Genomic DNA, 24,809 nt, shown 5'->3' on the forward strand with positions numbered 1-24,809 from the left:
CCAGTCCCTGTTCCTTGCAGGAGTGGCATTGAGACACCCAGGCCAGGAGAGGCCAGTGAGCAAACAGGGCCTCAGGGCTGCAGGGAGCTGATGCCAACGTGGCCAACTGAAGCAAGGTGCTGTCGAGTGTCTCCAGAATCCTGAGAGTCCTCTGCACAGGACCCAGCAGAGAGACAACCTTCACTCACTCGGGTGGAAGGCCTGGTGGGATGTCCCAGGAAAGGCAGGACAGGGAAGCAAAAGCTGAGAACGACAGAAACCCAAGTCTGGTTGAGGTGCTGGCAGGCGCCAAGGCATTTGGGTAAGCTTAGGGGGGGACACAGGCCCTGGGGCTGAATAAGGGTCTGAGGCTTGGATGCCAGGCAGAGGTATCAAGACTGACCCTTGGAGGCAGGCTGTCGGAGGGTTGTGACAGAATGGACAGATCCATAGAACCAAACCAATTGGAAGAGTTGGGTTTCCCCCAGCATCCCCTAAGCCCAGCATGACAGGCTCAGTGAACTCAGAGCTCAGCATGCAGACAGTGAGTTCCATATGCTCGCTCCCCATTTTGGCAAAGAACAATTACCTGGTTTGTGGGGTTTGCTGTCTTCAGTGGTGGGACTTGAACACAGGGCCGTCCGTGTGCATGTTAGTCAAATACTCTACCAGAACCTCTGTGTTTTTTGTCTGTTTTTTAGACAAGATCTCTCCTTGTAGGTCTGACTGGGCTAGAAGTCAGTATATAGAACAGGCTGTCTTTAAGCTTATGGTGATCCTCCTGCCTTTGCCTCCCAAGTGCTGAGGTTATAGGAATGTGACACCTTGTCTGGCTCTCTTTTGGTTTGGTTTTGTTAATTTATTATTATTGTGATGATGATGATGATGATGATGATGATGATGATGGGGGGGTGCTTTTTGCCACAGAGGGCATATGAAAGCCAAAAGACAATGTTGTGGAGTCGGCTCTCTCCTTTCACCTTTAAGTAGGTTCTGGGAATTGAACCCAGGTTATCAAGCTCACACAGCAAGTTTCTTTATGTGCTGAGCCATCTCACAGATCCTCTCTTGGGGTTTTTGAGCGGGAAACTCATTCTATAGCTCAGGAACAAACTCATAGCATGTTCCTGCCTCAAGCTTTCCAAGTACTAGAATTACAGGAATAAGCCACTACACCAGGTGTTCTTGCAGGTATTTTGAGGGGAGGGAGGAGTTGAGGGGATAAGGTGGGGTTTCATGTGGTGCAGGCTGGCCTCAAACTTTCAGTATAGGCAGGTTGGTCTTGAACTCCTGATCCTGCTGCCTCAGCCTCCTAGTCCATGTCCCTTCTAGTCCATGAACAACTATGCTCAGCCAACACTCAGTTTTTGTTTGTGTATTTTGAGACAGGATCTCACTACATATCCCAGGGTGATCTTGAACCTCATATGTCATCAAAGCTGGCCTCTAACCATGATCCTCCTGCCTCAGTCTCCAGAATGCTAAGATTACTGGTGTGTGTCACTTGGCTCAGCCAAGTTACTTTTGATTTGTCTGAAATTGGCTCTTTCAACTTTAGCATCAAGGAAGACCTTACATAAGACCAGGGAGATGGGGGGCTGGAGAGATGGCTCAGAGCTTAAGAGCACTGACTGTTCTTCCAGAGGTCCTGAGTTCAATTCCCAGAAACCACATGGTGGCTCACAACCATCTGTAATAAGATCTGGTGTCCTCTTCTGGCCTGCAGGAATACATGCTGGCAGAACACTGTAAACTTAATAAATAAATAAATCTTAAAAAAAAAAAAAAAAAAAAAAAAGACCATGGAGATGGATAAAGAACCCAAAGTTCCTGTTTCTAGCCCCAGGGCCTTCATCCCCTGTAGAACACCTTCCTCACCTCGCCACCTGCCAAAATCCCAAGGCATATCATCCCGTACCAACAAAGAACAATCATCGAGAGAGGTTTTTTGTTTTTGTTTTTGTTTTTGCTTTTTGAGACAAGGTTTCTCTGTGTAGCTTTGCGCCTTTCCTGGAACTCGATTTGGAGACCAGGCTGGCCTCGAACTTACAAAGATCTGCCTGGCTCTGCCTCCTGAGTGCTGGGATTAAAGGCATGAGCCACCCCCGCCTGGCTCAAGAGAAATTTTTATAAAGAAAAAAAATCAACATCAAGATACAGCACAATGTGTCCTATGTGTTCCCTTAGGGCTGGAAACAGGGACTAAATGACTCACAATGACAGGGAGCACCCTATAAAGACACTCAAAACCAGGTAGCAGTCTTTGCCTCAAGGGAGATGACTTGGGCTCTGGGATGGAGGGAGCCTTGCTTTTCATCTTTTTATTTTTCTTGGGGGGAAAAGAAAACACACACACACCTGTACACAGACACTTTTTAAAATTCCTATAAGTCTTCAAAGCCTAGCCCAACACCTTCCCACCCTATCATCCCACACATCTCCAGAGGCCCAAATGCATTGTGTGTGACAGGGGTTCCAATAGGACCTACCCACTCCATCTCCACTGCTTCTGGGCTGTGAGGGAATGGCCCCAGCATCTGCTTTCCCTGGAAGAGATCTAGGAGGCCAGAGGAGCCTGAGGCCACCAGGGACAGAGGTCCCTAGGGGATCTCTTACCCCTTCCATTCAAAGGGAGTTCGAGGACACCAGCTGTCCTCCTGCGTACACCCAGCTCCCCTCTTATACACATAGCCACACTCACCCTCCTGGATGGCACAGTGGCTCAGGAGGTCCTTGATGGTGTCTGCATAGACCAGCCGCATGCGCCGGCGCTCAGCTGCCACCCCGTGCTCCGTCTTCTCCTCCTCTGTCAATGGTATGACCTGTTTCAGCTTCACCTGTCGGCCAAGAGACAGGGGACAAGTTTCCTAAGAGCACAGTGGCCTGATGCCTGGTACCTAGTGGGTCTGGGCTGCTGGGGAGGGGGGGGGGAGCACTCCAGAGATCTCTCCACTCTGTGCCCACCTTCCTGTCTCCATTGTAAGCCAGCAGGGCATAGTTCTCTCTAATGTCCCCCAAGACCCCTTCTTGGACAAAGGCCCAGAAAACAGAGGGATCTGTTTAGAACACAGTGTTCTGAAGATTCCTCTTGTTTAAATGTGCAGGAAGAGATGGGAAGGGAGGAGGAGGGACCTGGGTAGGATCGTCCCACTGGGGGGGTATGGCAGGTATAACTGGGCAGCTGGGACAGCCGTGTCTACCTTGGAGAGCTCCCAGTGGGCCACAAAGGTGGCCAAGGCTTTGCACACATTCCACTGCTTCTCAGAGCACAGGTCCTCGGAGACCACCTGGATGCCCACCTAGAGACGGGGAGGGGCGTGGACACTGAGAATCAAGACCTGCAGCTTGGTGAGACTAAAGAGCCACCAGGCTGGGCCTCTGGAGTTTCTCTGTCACCTATCAGGTGTGGAACACCAGTTGTTTCTGACCTCCCCTTGGTTCCCTGGAAAACCTTGGGCAATTCCCTTGCCTTCTCTGAGTCTGTTTCCGGTCTACAGAATGGGTGTGGCCACAGCTACTCTGGAGGGATTGCTGAAAGGGTTAAACACTGTTACTACTGAAAGGGCAGATCTGTGGGATGCCTAGGGAGTAACTGGGCATCTGTGTGCTGCCCAGAAGCACAGTCAGGACCCTGTAACCCCAGCCTCTGCGGCTCTCAGGAATCAATGACTCATTGGGTAACATTGCAGGATCTAAATAAAGCCCAGGAGAAGAAATGAAGTCCTCAGTCGCTCACAAAGCCTGTATATCACTGCACCACCCTCCCACTAAACCTTCAGTGCAGGAGCCATGGGCCCATTGTACAGATGTGGGGACGAGACCACTGAGGCAAGCTAACAGGCAAAAGCCCAGGCTCTCCCATTGCAGCACCATGACCAGATACAGTACTGCCTGCCCCAGACCTTCACCACCTGCTGCCTAATGTGCCTGGCCAGGAGTAGAAGCCGTGAGTGAGCAAGCCCACTCCCCTTCCTGGCCTCCATGAGCCCTCCTGCGCTATGGGATGTTAGCAACGAAGGCCTTCCAGTCCTCCTCCCCAGCCAGCCATTTCGGAACTCTAGTCAGGGTCCTACAGTGTGAGGGGTCTTGGGTTGAGTGGAAGGGAAGGGCCGTCCCACCCCCAGCAGGGCCAGCCACACACACCTCCATGCTGGAGTTGAAGGCCCGGTTCACCTTGGCCTTGATGTTCACCACTTGGCCGACACTGAAGAGAGGAAATCAGGGTGAGGACAGGGGCCTCAGACGCCCAGCACCAGAGATGGGGTTAACAGAAGCACTTCAAAACTCCCAGAACATAGTCATGTCTGCAATGTCACCAAGCCAGAGGACAACAGGAGCACTCTCCACAGGTGGAGAGACTTCCAGAGCACCAGATTTTACGCTTCTCACTCCTCCCGCCCCACTGTCCAGGCTTTGTGGCCTCTTTTTGCCCTACAGTCCCCTCCCTGGGGCAGCTCTCCTGCCCTCACAGTGTCCAGAGCTCACCTTCCAACACTCCTCCTGGAGTGTGACCCCTGCCTCTCCAGCCCTTCAACCACACTGGGCCAAAGCCCCTGGCTTTGGCTCTCTCTTCCATTTCATGTCTGTGGTTCATGAAAGCCAGGGCCTGTGGGGAGCAGTCACACGCTCGGCTGTGAGTCACATCCCAACCCGGGGAGCATGCGTTTTGCTCACCAACACACCAAGCACAGGCAGCAGGGTGAGACCTCCATAAACAGTGGCCCACTGAGTTAACACATCCACATTTACCAAACGCTTGCCAAGTGCCAATGGAGGGAAAGAGGAGGGGACAGAAAAATGGGACACTTCAAGGTGCTATGTGTGCATTTCCACATTCGAATCTCAAACTTGGAGATGGGTTTAAAGGGGGCTGGACATCAGAGAGGTTAAGTTGTTTGTCCAAGGTCACCCAGCTAACAAGGTCTCCCAACTAAGGCCAAGCAGGGCCAGGATTCTAGACAGGCTGTGTTGACTGAACCAGCCCAGTTCTTCCCAGCTGTAGCCTGTCCCAGGAATGTCCACATGTCCACATAAATCTCTGGGGAGCCACCTAGCCTGCCCTGTGCCTGACTAGAGGCTGCAGAGCATGCCCAGCTGATGGGCTATGGGGATGGAGAGGGCAAAAGGCTGGATTTTTCACTGAAAGTGAAAGTTCAGTCACTGTGACCTCAAGAAGTCCTTTTACCTCTCTTCACCTTGGCTCATGAACATGCAGAGTGCACTGCCCCCCACCAAAGCCAAGTGGCGTGCCAGTCACAAGGCCACAGTGTGGCCACACAAGACGAGGTTGGTCATGCTCTGCTTCAACTGTCACAACACCAGTTGGTGACCTGGGACAAGTCACCTCACTTCTCTGAGCCCACCTCCTTGTATGTATAGCTCTGGGAATGCAGGGGGACTGCCTATGCCTCCAAGGTCCAGTGAGAGGTAGGGTGACTCAACCCAGCACCCGGCTGGTCAGTTCAGGGGCTCGGTGAGTGACTTCTGCTCACAGTGCTGGGAAGTCATCTCTGTGAATGTTCTCAGCAATACTGACACTCAGGCAGGAAAGTGTCATCTGCAAAATGTGTTTTTACCCATGTGTTGATGAAGCAAGGCGGCAAGGCGGCAGCACCTATCGGGTCCTAGCAATAGTGGCATGCCCTGACATCCATGTGCTTGGAAATTTTCATGATGGAAAGTTAGAGAAGAGCCGGGTGGCAGTGGCACACACCTTTGATCAGAAAGGTTAAGTCTTTTGTCCAAGGTCACCCAGCTAACAAGGTCTCCCAACCAACCCCAAACAGGGCCAGGATTCTAGACAGGCTGTGTTGGATCTGTGTGAGTCAAAGCCAACCTGGTCTACAGAGCAAATTCCAGGACAGCCAAGGGAACACAGAGAAATTCTGTCTCGAAAAAGACATTGAAAAAGGTAAAAGTGGAAAAAGCGAGCTGGAATAATGGCACAGTGGTTAAGAGCACTGGCTGCTCTTGCTCAGGACCCAGGTTCAATTCCAGCACCTATAGGGCGGCTCCAAGCATCTGTAACTCCAATTCCAGGGAATCTGACACCCTTTCTGGCCTCTGTGAATACGACACACATGTGGTACACAGACATATATGCAGGCAAAACATCCATACACATAAAATTAGTTTAAAAAGGGAGAAATAACTTCAACGTTTCTAGTGTTTATGGAAGCTTATTATTATAATTGATCAATTTTATCATAAGCTCCCCTCTTCTCCTCCACCCCAATACTGGAGATTGAACCTAGGGCCACAGGCAAGTGTTCTTCAGTAAACTGAATCCCCCAGCTTCCTTTTCACTTCAGTTTTAAGACAGGATCTCACTAAGATGCCCACCAGACTGGCCTTGAACTTACTCTGTAGCTCATGCTGGTCTTGAATTCATAATCAATTCATGATCCTCCCATCCTAGGCTCTAGCATAGCTGGGGTTATAGGACAGCCTTTCATTGTTAAACCTTGACTTACCTAATTTTGAACTAAGCTTCATCATGGCTTTGTATCTATAGGAGACATCACGTTGTATGTAGGGATTGATGCCAGTCAGGGTTGCAGGCACCCATCGGGGGTCGGGGAATAGATTCCCCACAGGGACTAGGGGATTAGTGATTTAAAGCTGACTTATCTTTTTTTTCCCCCCAGAGCTGAGGATCGAACCCAGGGCCTTGTGCTTGCTAGGCAAGTGCTCTAACACTGAGCTAAATCCCCAACCCCCGCTGACTTATCTTTCTATGGTGCTAGAAGAGGTCTGAGAGGGCCGGAGAGACGGCTCAATGTTTAAGAGCACATACTGCTGTTGTAAAGGATCTGAGTTCAGTTCCCAGCACCCATGTCCAGTAGCTCACAACCACCTATAAACTCAGCTAATCCTTCTGGCCTCCACCGGCATCTTACACACACACACACACACACACACACACATACACACACACACACACACATACACACACACATATACACACACACACTCAGTTGATTTGCAAACTGGTGGGGAGAAATAATTGGCCATTTTTCAGGTATGGTAGTCACGGGGAAGTTGTTTAAAATTAGTTCTTAGTCGTTACAGATATGTTTGGAAATGGTTTGCTTTGTCTTGTATTGTTGGGGATAGAGTCTCATTATGCACCCCAGGCTGACCTTGAACTCATGATTCTCCTGCCTCAGCTCCTGAATAGTGGTATTACAGGTGTGTGGAGAGGGGAGGGGGTCCTTTGACATGTTTTTGATTACTTTTATTTAATTAAATTACCATATTTATTTGGAGATTATGTTTGATAAGGGTTTTATTATGTTATATAAACCAAGCCAGTTTTTATTCACACTCATAGCAATGCCCCCGTCTCAGCCTCCCAAACGCTAAGACTATAAATGTGCACCACCATGCCTGGCTTGAAATAGTTTTAAATGGCAAAAACCAAAAGAAACAAATGGAAACCTGCAACTGTCCTCAGGTGCTGCCAGGCCTAGCCTGGCCACCGGCATGTTCTAGGCCCTCTACAGCGTGCCCTCGTCCTGTACCCCTCTGCCCTGACTCACTGTCACCTTCTGGTTCCTGCAACAGGTTCACCCACCACACATGCACCCTAGCTCTCTCCATGCTTTCCAATGAAGAGAACCCAAATAAGCAGGGGGGTCTAGAGCAGGCCCAGACCCAGTGTCCTAGCCTCCAGAGCACAAAGCTCACTGTCCTCCAGCCAGCTAAGACCACTTGATAACCTGCCCCGATGCCCTGCCCCCATCCCCCTGAAATGCACTGATAAAAAGAAAGGGCCCTAAGGCCAGACTGCCACCTGAGAGTGAATCCTGGGTCCTCCACCAGCCGTGTGACCTGAACAAGTTACCTCACTTCTCTGTAAAATGAGGATACTAACAACAAAAACCTCATACTGTAGCCCTCATTATTAAATATGTTAACACGTTAAAAAGGCATTCTAGCCAGGCGGTGGTGGCGCAGGCCTTTAATCCCAGCACTCAGGAGGCAAAGGCAGTCGGATCTCTGTGAGTTCGAGGCCAGCCTGGTCTACAGAGAGATATCTGGGACAGACTCCAAAGCTACACAGAGAAAAACCAAAACAAAAAAAAAGCAAAAAAGAAAAAGAAAAAGAAAGAAAGAAAAATAAAAAGGCATTCTAAGCAATATATCGATAAAATAGAAATGAAAGACGTTGATAAGATGGAACTGAGCTGGAGCACATGGGCACTTAGTATCACCTTCAGGGATAAAGCCTTTCTGTCAAGCTAAAACTGTTTGTCAAACAGGTCCAAGTTGGGTTAGCACCCCAGAACTAAGGGATAAGCAGCAAAGGGTGACAAAGCAAGACCTTCCCAGAGCTCAATGTCACTGGAGGGCTCACTGCTTTTCTGTCGTGGGGGTGATGGGATCGAACCCAGGGCTCCTGCATGCTGAACACATGCTCTGAGCCACACTCCAAGCCTCAACTTCCCACTACAAATGCAAATGTCATTTCTCCATCTGTCCCTCTGCAGACTAGGTAGTCCTGGGCATAAGGATTATATTCTGGTGGTTTGTGTCCCCAAACCTAGCATAACACCAACCCACAAAGGCTCTTAACTGTCTTAAGTAGGTTTCCTGTGGCTATGATGAAACACCATGGCCTAAAAGCGACTTGGGAGGAAACAGTTTATTCCACCCCCACATCACAGTTCATCATCTAAGGCAGAAATCTGGGGACAGAAACTGAAGCAGAGGCCATGGAGGATGCCACTTACTGGTTTGCTCCCCATGGCTTACTCAGCCTGCTTTCTTCTACAGCCTAGGACCACCTGCCCAGAGTGCCTCTACACACAGTGGGCCCTCCCACACCCATTATTAATGGATGAACTGTCCCACAGGCTTGCCCATGGGCCCATCTGATGGGAGCACTTTCTCACCCGAGGTCCATTCTTCTCGGTCAAGTTGACGTAGAACCAGCACATTAACTAATACTGAGTGTGTAGTGAACAGGTGACTGGCTTGAGTACAGGAACTGGCCAAACATCCGCAAGAGCTCTATGTGAGACCTGTCCTGGGCCAAGGGCTCAGCAGCCTCCTTGTGTCCCAGGAGGATGCAGACCAGTGGCCAAGCCTAAAGGGAACGACAAGCTGTCTAACCCATACAGTCACTGAAAAAGAAAAAGTGTCCCTGAGTAAGAGCTGGAATGGGTGTGAACCAAGGGTGGCTGGCTCACTCTTCTAGCACAGGCTGGGCCCTGGTGCCTTGTCAGGGAGCTGGCTCCCTACAGTCCAGTGACCAAGGACCTGTGAAGAAATGTCCGAGCTAAAAGAGGTGTTTCCCAGACAAATTCCAGTCCTTCCATTTTACAGGTCAGGAAAACAAAGACTAGAGAGAGAATCTGACCTACCCAACCAAAGTCACATAGCACCACATGACACACTTCAGACCCCCAAGCTGTTGGCTCTACATATTCCACAGCCTGAACTCCATACCCCACCAGAGGAGTCTTTCCAACTGCAAACCTGAGACAACTCCCCTGGCCCCACCCTGGCAAGAAAGCCCACCTGATGGCACAGAGCAACAGGCCACTCCTAACCTACTGCTTATCCCACGTGTTTGCAGAAAGCTGTTCCATCCCCAAGACACCACGGTTCCACCTTCCAAAGTCATCGATCAATTGAGTCAACTCCAAGTACCACACAACCTCATAGGTGGGGAGATAGGAATGCAAGCCCTGTGCTGGAGGTGGGGAGCCCAAGAGGGAAGTGAAGTCAGAGGTCCACTTACCTAATGGTATGGTCAAAGTAGATGTCATCCATGGACGCCGTGACACAGGGGCAGCCAGCATGCCTCTCCGCTGGCTCAGGAAAAGAAAGCCAAACGTTAGCAGCCTGTCCATGTCACACAGGCCTCTGACCACATTTCCCTCTTCCAGAGGCTTCTCCACCAGGAGGGCCCACCTTTCTTTTCCCGCTTCTTGCCCTTTGTCCCCTGTGGAGCCTTTTCCCTGACCCCACAGCTGGCTAGGCCCTCCCAAATCCTGCTGGTAGAGCCAAGTCACTGTATTAGACCTAGAGGCTGGAGAACATGAATGTAACACAAGCCACCATGGAGAGGATTGTGTGCGTGCACAGTCTCTGTGCCTGGTCTTTACCAGCCAACAGGACACAGCTATGAGTAGGCTATGGGACATCTGCGTGGTACCAACACCCGGGGCTAGAGGACTAGGGGAGAGGGCAGGCTGCTCAGACAACTAGGAGATGAACAGAGGATTTGAGGCAAGGGACGAGCAGGAGCTAAGGCCCGAAGGGGAACAAGTAAGGTGATCATGAGAGAGAAGGAGACCATCTTTAAAAATTGGGGCTCCTGCCCAGGTTCCACAGGGCAAGTGGTGGGGATGTGAGGGAGAGCCTGGAGTGGAGCCTCACCTGACAGGCAGGCTGTGGTGTCAATCCATTTGAGCAACTGTCCAGTGCTCAGCTCCCCACGGTGGTTAGTGTGGCAGGGCAGCACCAGCTGGCTCATCTGCACCTCTGTGGCGTTCCGGTACTCCTCATCCTCTGCCATGGCGGAATCGTCTCCGCGCTCTGGGTGTGAGACTGACTTCCGGGATGTGCGAGCAGAGAACATAGAGGCAAAACCCTGGGGACAGGTGAGGACAACGCGGTCAGCATTCTGCGTGTCTCTGCCCTGCTAACCCTGACACTTCAACTACGGAGGAGGAGAAGCAGTTTGGACCAGACTAATCAAGAATGACCACCATGATGCACGATCCTCTCACAGTTCAGGGCAATGCCACCTGTGGCAGCTCCCTCTTAGAAGAGTATCTACTTCCTTGTTACAAATAGTGGGCGCTGGGCAGTGGTGGTGCATGCCTTTAATCCCAGCACTCGGGAGGCAGAGGCAGGAGGATCTTTGTGAGTTCGAGGCCAGCCTGGTCTCCAAAGTGAGTTCCAGGAAAGGCGCAAAGCTACACAGAGAAACCCTGTCTCGAAAAAAAAAAAAAAACCAAAATAAATAAATAAATAAATAAAAAATAGTGGGCAACTTTTATAGTTTTCCTTTAGATTGGCTTATTCTTTTTTGAACAGTGTCTCTCTGTGTAGCCCAGGTTGGCTTTGAGTTCTTGTTCTTCTTCAGCCTCTAGAAGACTGGAATTATAGGCCCGCCACCATGTTTCGTTCTTGACTTTCTCTCTTGAAAGACTTCCCCTCCTATAAAGGGGGTGGGGGCATGCAGAGAGATAGCTCAGCAGTTAAAAACACTTGCAAAGTCTTGAGGACCAGAGTTCAGATTCCCAACACCCACATAGTGAGTGGAGTGTGGTGGTTTGGATGAGAATGCCCCCCACCCCTGTAGGCTCATATATTAAATGCCTGGTCCCCAGTCAATGGAACTGTTTAGGAAGGATCAGGAGGTGTGGCCTTGTTGGAGGAGGTGTGTCACTGGGACAGGCTTTGAGGTTTCAAAAGCCCATGCCATTTCCAGTTAGCTCTCTGCATCATGGCTGTGTCTCAGCTACTGCTCTGTATGCCTGCCTGTCTACTGCCATGCTCCCTGCCAGGACGGTCATGGACTCGCCCTCTGAAACTGTAAGCCCCCAATAAACTCTTCTGTAAGTTGCCTTGGTCTTGGTGTCTCTTCATGGCAAAATAACTAAAACACTGAGCATCTTACAAACTCCTGGAACCCAGCCCCAAGGTGGGCAGAGCCAGGAGGAAACAAGTGTGTCACTCCTGAGAGGGAGAGGGACCATCCTGCCTGAGAACCGTAAAGGTACACCAAGCTTGAAGCCCCACCTCTCACATGTGGGTTCCAGAACTTTCTCTGTTGGCTCTTCAGCTGTGTCAATGGCTAGTTACTACAATGACTACCCAGAGCTCCAAAGTCAATAGATCTGAGGAACACCAGGGCTTGCTGGCTTCCAGCCTAGCCAAGAAAATTTGAGCTCCGGGTTCAGAGAGGAACAGGTGGAAAGTGATGAATGAAGGCCCTCAATGCCTTCTTTTGGCTTCTATGTGCACAGACCTGCACACACACACACACACACACTACAAATAAACAATGTTTTAAATGTAGCAGGTATATACATGGAGCCCCATGTCTGTGTCTCAGCATTAAAAAGGAAGGAAATTCTGACACAGCCTCAAAAATAAATGAAAAGCGTAGACATTATACTGAGACACAGCAGTCCCAAAGGCAAACACTAGAAGACACTCGTAGGATGACATCCTTGGATCATATTTGTAGTACAGTGGGATGGCTAGGGACTGCGCTACTGCTTAATGGGGCGTGCAGGGGCCGGGCTCTGGTTCAAAAAAATGTACAGTTCTGAAGGTAGTGGTAAAGGCTGCCCAATATAAATGCAGTTAATCCCACTGGACTATACATTTTAAAGTGTTTAACTTCCAGGTATGGTAGTATACACCTTTAATCCCGGTACGTGGGAGGCAGAGACATCTACATCTCGTGGGTCAAGACCAGCCAGAACTACATAGAGAGTCCCATGCCAGCCAGGGCTCCACAGTGAAACACTGCTCAAAAAAATAAAAAATGAGGGCTGGAGAGATGGCTCAGAGGTTAAGAGCACTGACTACTCTTCCAGAGGTCCTGAGTTCGATTCCCAGCAACCACATGGTGGCTCACAACCATCTGTAATGAGATCTGGCACCCTCTTCTGGTGTGCAGGGATACATGCAGACAGAGCACTGTATACATAATAAACAAATAATTTTTAAATAAATAAATAACAACGAAAAAGTTTAAAGTAGAAAATTGGAAGGCAAATGGAGCAAACACTCCAAGTAAGCAGATTGCCAGGCCGCACCGGAAATAGTAAGACCCAATGAAGACCCCACTGTGAAAACTGGGACCCAGGCTCCCCATTTCTCCGAGAAGCAGGAAGGAAATTGGTGTAGTGGACATTCACTACCCTGACCCCCCGTGCATTGGCGAAACCTCAAATGCATGGTGTTCTGGCCAAGCGTCTGTGGGTTCACATTGTCAGCATATTCATCATGGCCCTGCGAGGTGCAGCTTCCTGTAAGTTTAGTGCGGCCAAACCAAGAAAGAAGGCATGTACAGATTTCTAAAGGACCTACGATCCCGTGAGAGATTTTTGAAGAGATAAGGGAGGCTGGCATCCAAGTGTGAAGTGATTGCAGAATGGTAAAGAACTCTTTGGATTGAGCTCCATAGATAGTTATCGCTAGCTAACCTGTGTTCCTGAACGATGAAACGTGACTGTGAGGGCTAGGGAGCAGTTCCTCTCAATAAACAATAAGTTATATGACAACAACAACAACAACAAAAAAAAAAAGTGAGACCTGGGGTTGGAGGCAGGGACAGAAAGGAGAAGGGATATAAGGAAGATTCATCCCCCTCCCGTGCAGGGAGGCCCGGGTCAGTGAAGCCCGGGAATTGCTCCCAACACAGTGTGGCAAGCATGGCTCCACATCCCCTCAGGCCCACAGACCCCTTTCTCCGGCTCTCCCCTTCCTGAAGGCCTCAGAAGAGTTTCCTCAGTCAGTGTTGCTTCTTCCGCACTCACATCTACTGACTGTGGAGTTCTGGGTAATCATTGCCAGGCACCTGACCCAGATGAAGAACCAACGAGAAAGTTCTGCACCCCACACATGAGAAACGGGGCTTCAAAGCTTAGAGCACCCTTTCCCACTCTCCAGGCAGAAGGGGGGACATGCCTGTTAGCCCCTCTGATAGGAGACCTGCTGTCCCATCTCAGTTTCTCTGTCCCCCTAGTCAGAAGCATGCTCAAGAACTGGGCACACTTGCACTTATGAGAAAGAACTAGTGGAGGGGGGTCAGCAAACACTGGGTTCAGTCCTCACGACCAAAGGGGACCATGCAGCGGTGGTCACGGTCACAGCTTGCTGACCCAACACTTAAGTACTGCATACCCTCTCGGGGGTTCACATGGGGTAATCCAACTTTATTCCAACCACAGACTTGTGAGGCAGGTGCTCTGTTAACAACTGTCAAACAGGGAAACTGAGGCTGGAGGCAATGACAAAGCCCAGCTACAGGCAGTCCTAGGGTTCTGATTGTCACCTGAGCTCCTTCGGGCTATACACACTGCCCCCAGGGTCTCCTAGGACAAGAGGAGGCTAAGGCCCTGGGCCTTGGAAACAGCAGTACAAAATGTCTTACATGACAGCGACAGATGTGAGCCTACTTCAGCTATGGGATGAGGACGCAGCTGGCTCTTGGGCCACAATCTCTCCTAAGGGTCCTGCAGCTAACTGACAAACTCAAATTTTACCAAGGTAATGAGTTCAAATCCCACGAAGAGATGAACCAGGCTTGTCCGACTCAGAACTGCTGTGCCTCCCAGAGATGCAGCTTTTTCCAAGAGTTCCTGGCTGCAAGGCACAGTACTAGGTCCCAAGGGGAGAGGAAAGCAGCAGACCTAGGCATGCTTGGCCTGGGTAGGGGTCTACAGATGACAGCTGCCCATCTTTCAGGCTCTCAAAGGCTGCCTAAAGGCTGCTACACTCAAGCAGCAGGGTCCATCACCATGGAAACCACTGCCAAAGGCGGCTCCAGCCTGGCTGTGCCCTGGGGGTCTACATGGATGTGGATACAGGTGGTTTAGCGTTCTGAGTGTGATAGCAAAGGGAGGCGGCAGGTAGGCTCTGTCTTCCCACATCGTTCTCATGGTAAGGAGCTCGTAGAACCTTTTAGATGCCCAGGCAGCAAGATCAGGGCCTCCAATTGCTAACACCTAAGTGTCTCAGACTCCACTCCACTCCCTCCAGCCCCTATCCCCCCCCCCCCAGCACCCCCAAGCTCAATCCCAGCAGCCAAGCTGGGAAGGCAGCCAGCAGGAGGCAGGGATGTGTGCAGCAGGGAGGCTTCGGCCAATGGGGACTCCAGAGCATGGCCACTCCTCCCAGGAGAGCAGAGCCTGAGATGAAGTCAGAGCCAGGCAGGGCCAAGACAGCTGACAAGGGAGGGCGGGCATGTGGAGGTCAGAGACAGGCCTTCCCAGACTGCAGCTATGCCAGGCACTGGCCCCAGGCCACCCCAAACCTGGCCAGATTGGAATCCTGACCTGACCATGCCATGGGCTTGGATTCCCTCCTCCTGGCCAGTGTCACATCACAGACCTATCGGGTCAGAGCAGAATAAAGCACTTTGCCCAAACCTCTACAGTGAGAGATGAGACACAAGAGAAAGGCTGCCCAGTGCCACCTAGATGGGAAGCCAATAGAAGCCCTCGTGAGCCAGGCTGCTGCTAGGCAACCTGACAACAGCTTCCCCTCCATTTCCTCCATGGTCCAAGTAGCCAAGTCCTGGTGATCCCAACTCCTTAAGCGCCCGGTCCAGCCCACTGCCTGCCCACTCTGGCCCCTGTATTTCTAACTGTACCTATTTTCACAGCCTGGCCTCAGGCTCCCACGCTCTACTGGCCACTCCCAGACTCCACGAAAACAAAACCCACAACTTCAGCTATTTGCTGTGCCTTGATCTCCCAGGGAGATCTAATCAGGTCTCCATGATACTGCCCCCTCCACAGGTCTCCTGTGGCAGGCACTCTGCCCTTCCTAAAGAGTGGTCCCACCAGGCATGTCCCTTACTCAAGACTGCTGTGGGGGTGGAGAGCCACCTAGCTACTGTAAGGCCTGTCACTGAGTCCAGCAGCTGCTCTCACAGCTCCGAATGACAAGGGCTCCTCAGAACACCTTCTCCCTCCAGCTCTGTTCTGTCAGACTCTACATCTGCCCCTGCCTCTTCTCCTCCCCTTTCTCCTACATCTCCATCACAGCACTGACCAAGCTGTGCTGCTACCCCGTCAGGAGAAGGAGAGGAACCCGGGCCAGGCACAGAGCGGGTGCCAAATAACCGCCCCCACCCCCACTCATGGACCTCAAGCTGAGACCTAAAAGATGGAGGAAGGTCTGAGGTAAGATGAGGATGCAGGAGAGAGGCGGGAACAGCGGGGCTTCAGCAAAGGGGAGCAGATGGGAGAATGCTGGGCACCTGTGCAGGGCAGAGACATAAGGAGAGGGATGGGGAGGGGGGAGGGCAATGGGGCTCCTTCCAATCCTGAAATACCCTGGAGGAGGGAATAGCCTACAGCGGTTAGTGAGGACAGGCAGCCTAGAGTCTATGGGCCCATTCTAGAACAGCAGCCCTAGGGCAAGAGAATGAGTACCCTGGAGGAAGACACAGGCTTGGGGGCATCTGAAGTAACTCATGAAACAAGTGTCGGGGTCCCCTGGCTTAGGTCCAAGTGAGGTTATATAATGAACCTATACAATCTCAGGCAAGCTGTTTAACCTCTTTATAGGCCTCAGTGTCCTTGCCCACAAACACAAGGTCAGAGGCAGGCAAATCTCTGTGAATTCTAGGCCAGCCTGGTCTACACAGAATTCCAGGACAGCCAAGCTACACAGAAAGACGCTGTCTCAAAAAAGTAAAAACAAAAGAAAAGAAATAGGATCATAATCCCTGCCTCCAAAGGTTACCTCAGGGACGACCCTAAAGGAGATCAAACATGTAACCCTCCAGGCACAGTTCCATCCACAGAGAACACTGATTGAGCACTTACTTCTAACACTATGAAACTGAGTCAGACTTCTGAAACTAAGCCAGGGGAAGCTGCTCTTTCTACCATGAACCCAAAAGGGCCACAGGACAATTGGAAGGAGAGGGCGGCTGATTATCATCCTTCTGGGAGGGATGCTGGGAGAATCTGGAACACCAGCAATCTATGGACCACTGGACCACAGGGCAGGGCTTCAATCCCAGACATAGACTGCAGTTAGAGTCCCCCAACCCCCCACCCCATCAGCCTGTCTCGCCCAAGGCCATGTGAAGGGCTGGAAGGGCATCCCACAAGGAGGTGGGAAGAGGACCCTTTGGCCCACCCTGGGAGCCACCAGCCAGGCTCCATGAAAGGCCTCATTGTCTGAAGCTGGCTGCACTGAGCCATGGAATGGTGTTGCCTAAACTGGATGCTGTCCTCACAAAAGGAGGCCACGGCCCCAGGCTCTCAAGGAGCCGGGTGCAGCCAGGACAAGCTCCCAGCCTCTGGACCCATCAGCAAGCCAAGGACATCTGTCAACCAAAGCTCTGTTCACCCTGCCACCACCATCTTTCCCAAAAGGATCACACACACACACACACACACACACACACACACACACACACACACCACAAGACACACAATGAGAACAAGAACGTAAACAAATCAAGTTAAGGAAACAGGTAAGGGAGAAGTTGCTGAAAGGAGGCTCCCAGCAGACCAGGCAAAAAGGGAAGTTATATTTTCCCAAACTCCGGTAAAAGAGGGATTGGAAGGAAGGAGCCCAGTGGACTGTTCCTCGGACTTCCTGGGCTCTACAGCACCAGGCTACAGTTTCACCTTCACCCAGGACCCAAGCAAGCATCCGCATCCGGATGTTACCTCTAGCAACAGTGCGCTGGCACCGTACTTTTCACGTTTGGGAAGTTGGAAGGGTAGAGAAATGAACTGGTACTTTTTGGTTAAGTTTCAAAACCAGGACAAACGCTGAGGTGCCTACTTAACATGTCAAAGCTGAACCTGGCTGTCAGGTTCTCCCAGAACCCCCCAGTCCCTACCTGATACAGGGGGGACTGTATACCCCACCCTCTACCCTGAATTCTCCATCCCAGGCCTGGGCTTCCCTTTCCCCAGCGGCTCTTCCCTGTAATCCAGTTATGTTGGTAACTAGCACTTTCCTTCCCTTTTGGATCTTTGACCTCCTGGCTGCTGCATCTGGTTCCCCTCTCCCTCCTCTCCTCTCTCTCATTCTTCTCACCCCTACACACACACACACACACACACACACACACACACACACACACACACACGGCCCAGCTCAGTCTGGTCATGTCCACTCTGGACTCTTCCAGATATCCCTGCCTCTGACTAAGCTCTCCCACGTATCTGTAGTAAACTTTCTCCTCCACCATACCTAGGAGTAGGCACGCCCTTTCCTTTCCTTTTTATTTCTTTTTTTATTCAGGTTAAACGTCTCTTCTACGTCAGCTTAAGTATCAGGGCCATGGCAGGCATTTCCGTATTCTCATTATCTACCTTGCAAAGAATCTACCTCTACTGACGACAAAGCATGGCTCATACATGGCTTCTGAGCAGCTGGGAGTGGTAGTGTTAGTCATCCCAGGCCCACTATCAAAGGATCATGGGTAGCTAGCTCTCCACAGCATTTCTGCAGGCCCTAAAGGTAAAGAGGGCAGAGACTCAGAGAAGTCAAGAAAAATGACCCCAAGTCACACAGCCAGTCAGTGACAGAGGAAGAAACAGAGCCCAGGGCCCTGAGTCCCACACCAGAGGCCATGGCTGACAGCAACTGATCAGGCTGCTAAGCATACAGGCAGTGGGCTCGCCCGACTTCTGCGCCCTCACTGAGCTCGCCGGGTTGGTGAGGGGAGAAAAGGCCTGAACTCTATATAAGAAGGCAAGGCAAGGCAAGGCTAAGCTAGGGACAGGCATTCCCTTTCTCCCAGCCACAGCTGGTGTCTGCAGCCCTGCCTCTGGGCCTCCTGGAGCTGAGTATGAAAGACTCTCTTAGCACATGAACCCCCTAAGACCTGAGACGGGCATCCTCATCCCAGTTTCTGCATCAGCCAAATGCCCCAGGTTAGTGAGCCCACTAGGACAGCTCAACTCAAAATCACAGGGAGGAGCTGAGTGTGGGGTGCACGCCTGTGATCCCAGCACTGTACAGGCTGCTCTAGCAGGATGGCATGTTAGAGACCAGCCTGGGGTACCCAGAGACACTGAGGCGGTCTGGATGAGCATGGCCCAGTAAACTCATATATTTGAATGCCTGCCTTACGTTGTCATAACATCCCACCTCCCCCCCCCCGCCACACACACACACACACACACACACACACACACACACACACACACACACTGTTGGTGGAACTTTTGAAAAGTACTAGGAGGTGTAGCCTTGTTGGGAGGAGGTGTGTCACTGGGGGTGGGCTCTGAGGTTTCAAAAGCTCCCCTCACCCCACCCCACCGTTCTCTTCTCTGCCACCTACTTGCACATACAGATGTAAGCTCTCAGCTACTTCTCCAGGGCCATGCCTCCCTGCTGCTGTCATGCTCCCCATGGGGATGGTCATGGACTCACCCTCCGAATCTGTTAGCAGACCCCTAGTTAAATGTTTTCTCTTGGTCATGGTGTTTTAGTCACGGTAACAGAAATGTCACTAAGAAAGACAGTGTCTCTAAGAACAAAATCATAGAAAATAAGCACCGGCCGGATATGGAGACAGGACCCCTTAGAGTCCTGGCAGGCATGTAGAAGTGTTGAAATCCTGTGGAAAGGCATCTCCTCAGCAAAGAAAGTTGAACAGAGAAAGGGTCTGGAGACATTGATGGGTAGTGAAAAGGGGGTGATGTTCTTCTGCAAGAGTTCTGTTCCCAGCACCCACTTCAGAAGGCTCAGGAATGCCTATAACTCCAGCCCCAGAGAATATGATACCCTCTTCTGACATCCACAAGCAGCCACACTTGCACAAACCTACATGTGTATATATGTACGCATAATTTACGATAATGTTTAAAGTTAAACAGAAACACCTAATGTCTGAGGCCTCCTACTTCTAATATAGTCCCAACACTTTTTTTTTTAAGAAAAATCTCAAAGAAATCAAAATAGGTCCTCAAAAAATACAGGTATACAAGCTTCAAGCTCAGTTAAAGATCCTATCTCAACCGATATGGTAGAGAACAATATGAGGAAGACACACAGCATTGACCTCTGGCCCCTATCCACCTGCACATAGACACACAGGAGCCCATGTACACACACGCTCACACACACAGCTGAGGGAGCAGAGAGTAGACCATGCCAGCATGACACCTGGCACATGGTGAGAGCATGAGGAACAGGGATCATTAGCTCTGTGGATCCACTTTCTTCCTCTTTCAAATGGTCTTTGGTCAAACTGTCAAGACTTTCCAGCCATGAAAGGCTTCCCTACAGGAAGAACCGCCTGCCAAGGCCTCCAAGGCACACACACCTCCCCTCAATACTGCTCTCCACGGTGACACTGTTATTTAACTGTGGGAGTAGTAAAGAAAAAAGACACACAGAGCAGGAATCCTCTCTCGACTCCTGCTACCCATAGGGCCTAGGGAGCGAGTCTGGCTTGTTGTGAAGCAAATGCAAGAGTTTGTTCAGTGGGTCCCCAATTCCAATTAATGCCAACCACAAGCAGGAAGAATGCAGACTATTCTAGAACACAGCAGAACATCATCTGCTTCCCTCCACCCCAAGGATAAAAATAACCTCATCTGCAATCTGATGCCAGCCAGCAGCTAGTCACCAGAACTGCCCAGGCCCACCAAGCAGCTGTCAGGGGACCAGATCACGCATAGGGATATAGTCTGAATGCAATCCCCCCCCCACATTGTCTGACCCATGGAAAATACTGGAAAGCTTTCACTGACAACGTGTACTGGAGCCCAGAGAGGTTCCACATCCTGCCCAAGGAGCCAAGACTAGAGGCCATGCCTCCTACTGGTCTATCTGAAGCCTTTGTCCTAACATCTTGAGCTGAGAAGCTCTGTGGTAGTTTGAATGTATTTGGTCCCCTTAAACTCATAGGAGGCATGGAGGAAGTGTGGGTTTCCTGGAGGGGGCTGGATGACATACACCTTTTTAATCCAGACCTTGAGGCTGAAGGGCACACCTTCAATCCATGTGTCACTGTGGGGGCGGCCTCTGAGGTCTTTTTCTCAAGCTTCACTCAGTGTGACAGTCAGTCGCCTGCAAGACGTAAAGACACTTGGCTGTTTCTCCACCATCCTGCCTGCCTGCATGCCGCCATGCTCCCTGCCATGATGATAATGGACTGAACCTCTGAAACTATAAGCGAGCCCCCTCATTTGAACATTTTCCTTATAAGAGTTGCTGTGGTCATAGTGTCTCCTCACAGTAATAAAAGCCCAAGACAAGGGCTTAGAAATTAATTCCACCTATTGGGAAATATCAGTGGGGAAAGAGAGGCACAGGAGGTCTCTGTACTAGATCTTAAATGAATGAGCAGAGCCGGAAGCTTGTCTGTAAAATGAGACTCTAAAGATTTAGCAGGGCTGACCTGGGGTGCAAAGGAGGAGATGTAGCCAAAGGTCTTTGCCAAGCACAGTGGCTCCAACCTCTCTCCGTGCAATGGCCTGTCACTAAGCTGGATCAGCCTGCCCAGTAAGTAGGTCTAAGCAGGCTGCTGGCCCAGTCAGGGCTCAGATGAGAGACAGACCAGGCAAGAAGTAGCATGGGCAATGCCGTCACATCCAGGGGTGCAGGGGCCGAGTAACCGGGGTTCAGCCTTCCCCAGACAGCGTCTCCACCCCAGCTCCTCTGTATTGTTTCAGCACTGTGTCTCCAATGTACCAGAACTTAGAGCCCGTGGGATGTGAGCAAGATCTCACCCTCTGAACACAGCTTCCTCAGTCCATCACACTGAAGGGGTAGGTGAGATGGTGAGGCGCGGGTGAGATGGAGAACAATTACCCTCCTTTAAGGACTTTTTTTTTTTTTTTTTTTTTTTTTGCGGGGATGAGAATCTCGTTCTGTAGCCCAGGCTGGTCCTAAACCAGCAAGTGCTTCCTATGTGCTGCTGTTACAGACTTCCATCCACCAGGCCCCGCAGTATTTACTCTTTTAATCTCCACACAGCCCTAATAGCTGGGTGTCCCATTCCCATTTTACAGATGGGAAAACAGAGGCTCAAGAAGAATAAGCAACTGGCACATAACCGCAGAAGATCACACAGCTGATAAGGATAGAATTGGGACTTGGGTCCATACTTGTGCAGCTTCAAGTCCAAGGCTGCTTGGCCGCTTTGCTGTACTAACTCCAGTCTAGCAGACAGGATAGTCATTTCTGTGTCTGGGCACTGATACTAGAACAGGCAGGCCAGGCCAGCACCCACACCCACATCTGGGTTTCCAGAGACTCCTCCTCATGTCCCCTCCTGTCCTTCTGCAGAGACAGTGTTGGCATCAGGACCCGGATCAAAACACTTTCTGAAACACTGTCCACCGGCCCACCACCAGGGAGGGCACCTCACTTCGGCTAGACAGACCCACCTCACCCCCTCCTATGGCTGTCTGTAACCCGGTCTACTATCCAGTCCCTCCATCCCCCATCCTCTTCTTCCACACCTCCTGATGGGCCTCCTGCCTCAGGCCACTGCCCACCCCCACCCCCACCCCCAGAAGGCCTAGAAAGAGACTAGACTGTTTTGACAAGCGGTCTGACCTAAATATAAACTGACCCCACTGTGTGCCCCAAGAACCACTCTGACCACGCCTGGCCCAAAACCTCACTGACACCCAGCAGTCCCTCCGTGGGGAGCTCTGGCACTGAGGGGGCCATTCAGGGGACTGAGAAGGAAAGACCTGGCTTCTCCCCCATCAGAACCCCTCACACCCTCCCCACCACACAGCCAGGAATGCAGATTGTCCCTGCCTCTGGGTTACCATGGCAACGGGAAGCCAGGCAATGGGCCCAGGCCCTGCCATCCTGCAAACCACCTCATTTCCCCTGGAGCTGGGCATAGCAGCCACAGATATCACAATTGCTTCTGGAGAGGAAAAGAGAACAAGAGGGAAGAGGCAGAAACAGAGAAAACAGTTACGGGGGTGGGGGGGGTGAACAATCAGAGAGAGAAAAGAAAAGATCCTGGGAGAGGAGGAAAAGCAAAGAGAGATGTCAGAGGGGAGGGAAACAGGCTGGGGGGGGGGGGGGCAACAAAACAGCCAGAAGAGGGGAGCAGACAGGAAAGAGGCCTCTCCTGATCTCCACTCCACACATTCCTGGGCCTGAGCTGCCCACAGCTTCTCAGATTCTGGGCAGCAGCTAAGACTTCCTGCCCCAGGAAACGGGCACCCTGGCTGGGCCCCTCCAGCTGCTCTCTCAGCCCTACAGCCTCTACTCTGCTAAGGGATGGTGCCCAGGCCTCCCCCCAGCAAGTGTGGCCCCCTCACCACCCCTCAGGCCTCCTCAACCTCTCCTGCCCCTTTGTGCTCTCCACCCCGACCCCTTGTCCAGCCTCCTCTAGCTCAACCCAACTTAGTTCTCCTCGGTGTTCAAGAAGCCATTCCCAAGAAGCATTGCAGAGTGGTGGATGCAGGGGTGGTGGTTTGCCGGTTGCATGCACCCTGTCACTCAGCACAGGGGGTGGGGCAGGCCTCAGAAGAGGCCTCTCTGCAGGGAGGAGATGCCAAGCAGGGCCAGGCAGCCCCTGGCAGAAGCTGGAGCAGAGATGGCACAACTTGGCAGGGCCTCGCCCCTACAGCCCAGGTGCTTCTCCCAGGCCCTAGCTCAGGGGAGTGGGTGGGCTACAAAACAGTCTGGACCTGGCCTGGCCCCACAGATTCCCCACACTGTGTGAGAGGAACCTGAGCCACAAGAAAAGCTTGCTGAAGGAAAGCAGAGGGGTAGAAAGAGGAGAAAGACAGAAAGAGGTTTGGGGGTGACTGGCAGGAGGGCTGCGGCAGAGCCCAGCCAAGTCTTGGTACTCTGGATGTGGCCCTGCCTCTTGTTCGCTGGAGAACACTGAGACGCAACTTAAGCCACTCTCAACCTCGCTGTCCACATCTAAAAGATGGAAAAATCAGGGCTGGAGCGATGGCTCAGCGGTTAAGAGCACCGACTGCTCCTCCAGAGGTCCTGAGTTCAATTCCCAGCAACCACAGGGCGGCTCACAACCATCTGTAATGAGATCTGGCGCCCTCTTCTGGCCTGCAGGAATACATGCAGGCAGAACCCTGTAAACTTAATAAATAAATAAATCTTTTAAAAAATTTTTTTAAAAAAAGATGGAAATATTAGTATCACAGGAAGGAGTTGAAATGCCTAGACCAGAACCACGGGAAGTGTCCCAAACTGCAGTGCTCTGTGTCGTTAAAAAGCCTAGGCCCTCTGATCACCAGACTAGGTCAGATCAGGCTTTCTCTCGACCATTGCCAGCAGTCTACAGAGGATGTATCATTGTGGATTTCTGGGGACCTCTCGAGCACTCTGCCTATTCCTGGTCTCATGTGGTCTTCATTTGTCATGGTCTGTTATTCCTTGTTCTCCCTTTCTGTTCTTGATCCAGCTGGGATCTCCTGCTCCCCTAAGCTTTCTTTCCCTCAAACCTTGCCCTTCATTACTCCCACTGTCGTCCAGGTTGTTCATATAGATCTCATCCATTTCTCTGTCATTGGGTGATCCCTGGGTCTTTCCTAGGGTCCCTGGAGTTATGTAGCAGTCTAGTCATCTTTGTTTTACATCTAGTATCCTCCTATGAGTGAGTACATACCATGTTTGTCCTTCTGAGTCTGGGTTACCTCGCTCAGGATGATTTTTTTCTAGATCCATCCATTTGCCTGCAAACCTCATGATGTCATTGTTTTCTCTGCTGAGTAGTACTCCATATTTTCTTTATCCATTCTTCACCCTACACCCTAACAGTCGTGCTGGAACTCTCATCCAATAACTGATGGAAGTGGATGCAGAGATCCTCAGCCAGGCCCCAGGTGGAGCTCCAGGAGTCCAATTGTCGAGAAAGAGGAGGGACTGTAAGAGCGTGAATTGTTGAGACCAAGATTGGAAAAGCACAGGGACAAATAGCCAAACGAATGGAAGCACATGAATTATGAACCAAAGGCTGTGGAGCCCCCAGCTGGATCAGGCCCTCTGGATAAGTGAGACAATTGAATAGCTTGAACTGTTTGGGAGGCATCCAGGCTGTGGGACCGGGACATGTCCTTAGTGCATGAGCTGGCTGTTTGGAACCTTGGGCTTACACAGGGACACTTTGCTCAGCCTGGAAGGAGGGGACTGGACCTGTCTGT

General features: G+C 51.2%; 1 protein-coding gene across 1 annotated transcript in view; it reads right to left on the reverse strand.

The window, feature by feature from the left end:
- The window catches only part of Acot11 (acyl-CoA thioesterase 11), a 53,390-nt gene that overhangs the window by 15,731 nt on the left and 12,850 nt on the right, over positions 1 to 24,809 (reverse strand). The window contains exons 2-6 of the mRNA XM_036177807.1: positions 10,369 to 10,582; positions 9,728 to 9,797; positions 4,123 to 4,183; positions 3,180 to 3,278; positions 2,681 to 2,816 (exon numbers count right to left, since the gene is read on the reverse strand). Of these exons, the coding sequence (XP_036033700.1) occupies positions 2,681 to 2,816; positions 3,180 to 3,278; positions 4,123 to 4,183; positions 9,728 to 9,797; positions 10,369 to 10,582 (580 nt within the window). The remainder of the gene's footprint in view (positions 1 to 2,680; positions 2,817 to 3,179; positions 3,279 to 4,122; positions 4,184 to 9,727; positions 9,798 to 10,368; positions 10,583 to 24,809) is intronic.

This window comes from Onychomys torridus, chromosome 2, assembly GCF_903995425.1.
Source record: "Onychomys torridus chromosome 2, mOncTor1.1, whole genome shotgun sequence".
In the NCBI taxonomy this organism is placed as follows: domain Eukaryota; kingdom Metazoa; phylum Chordata; class Mammalia; order Rodentia; family Cricetidae; genus Onychomys; species Onychomys torridus.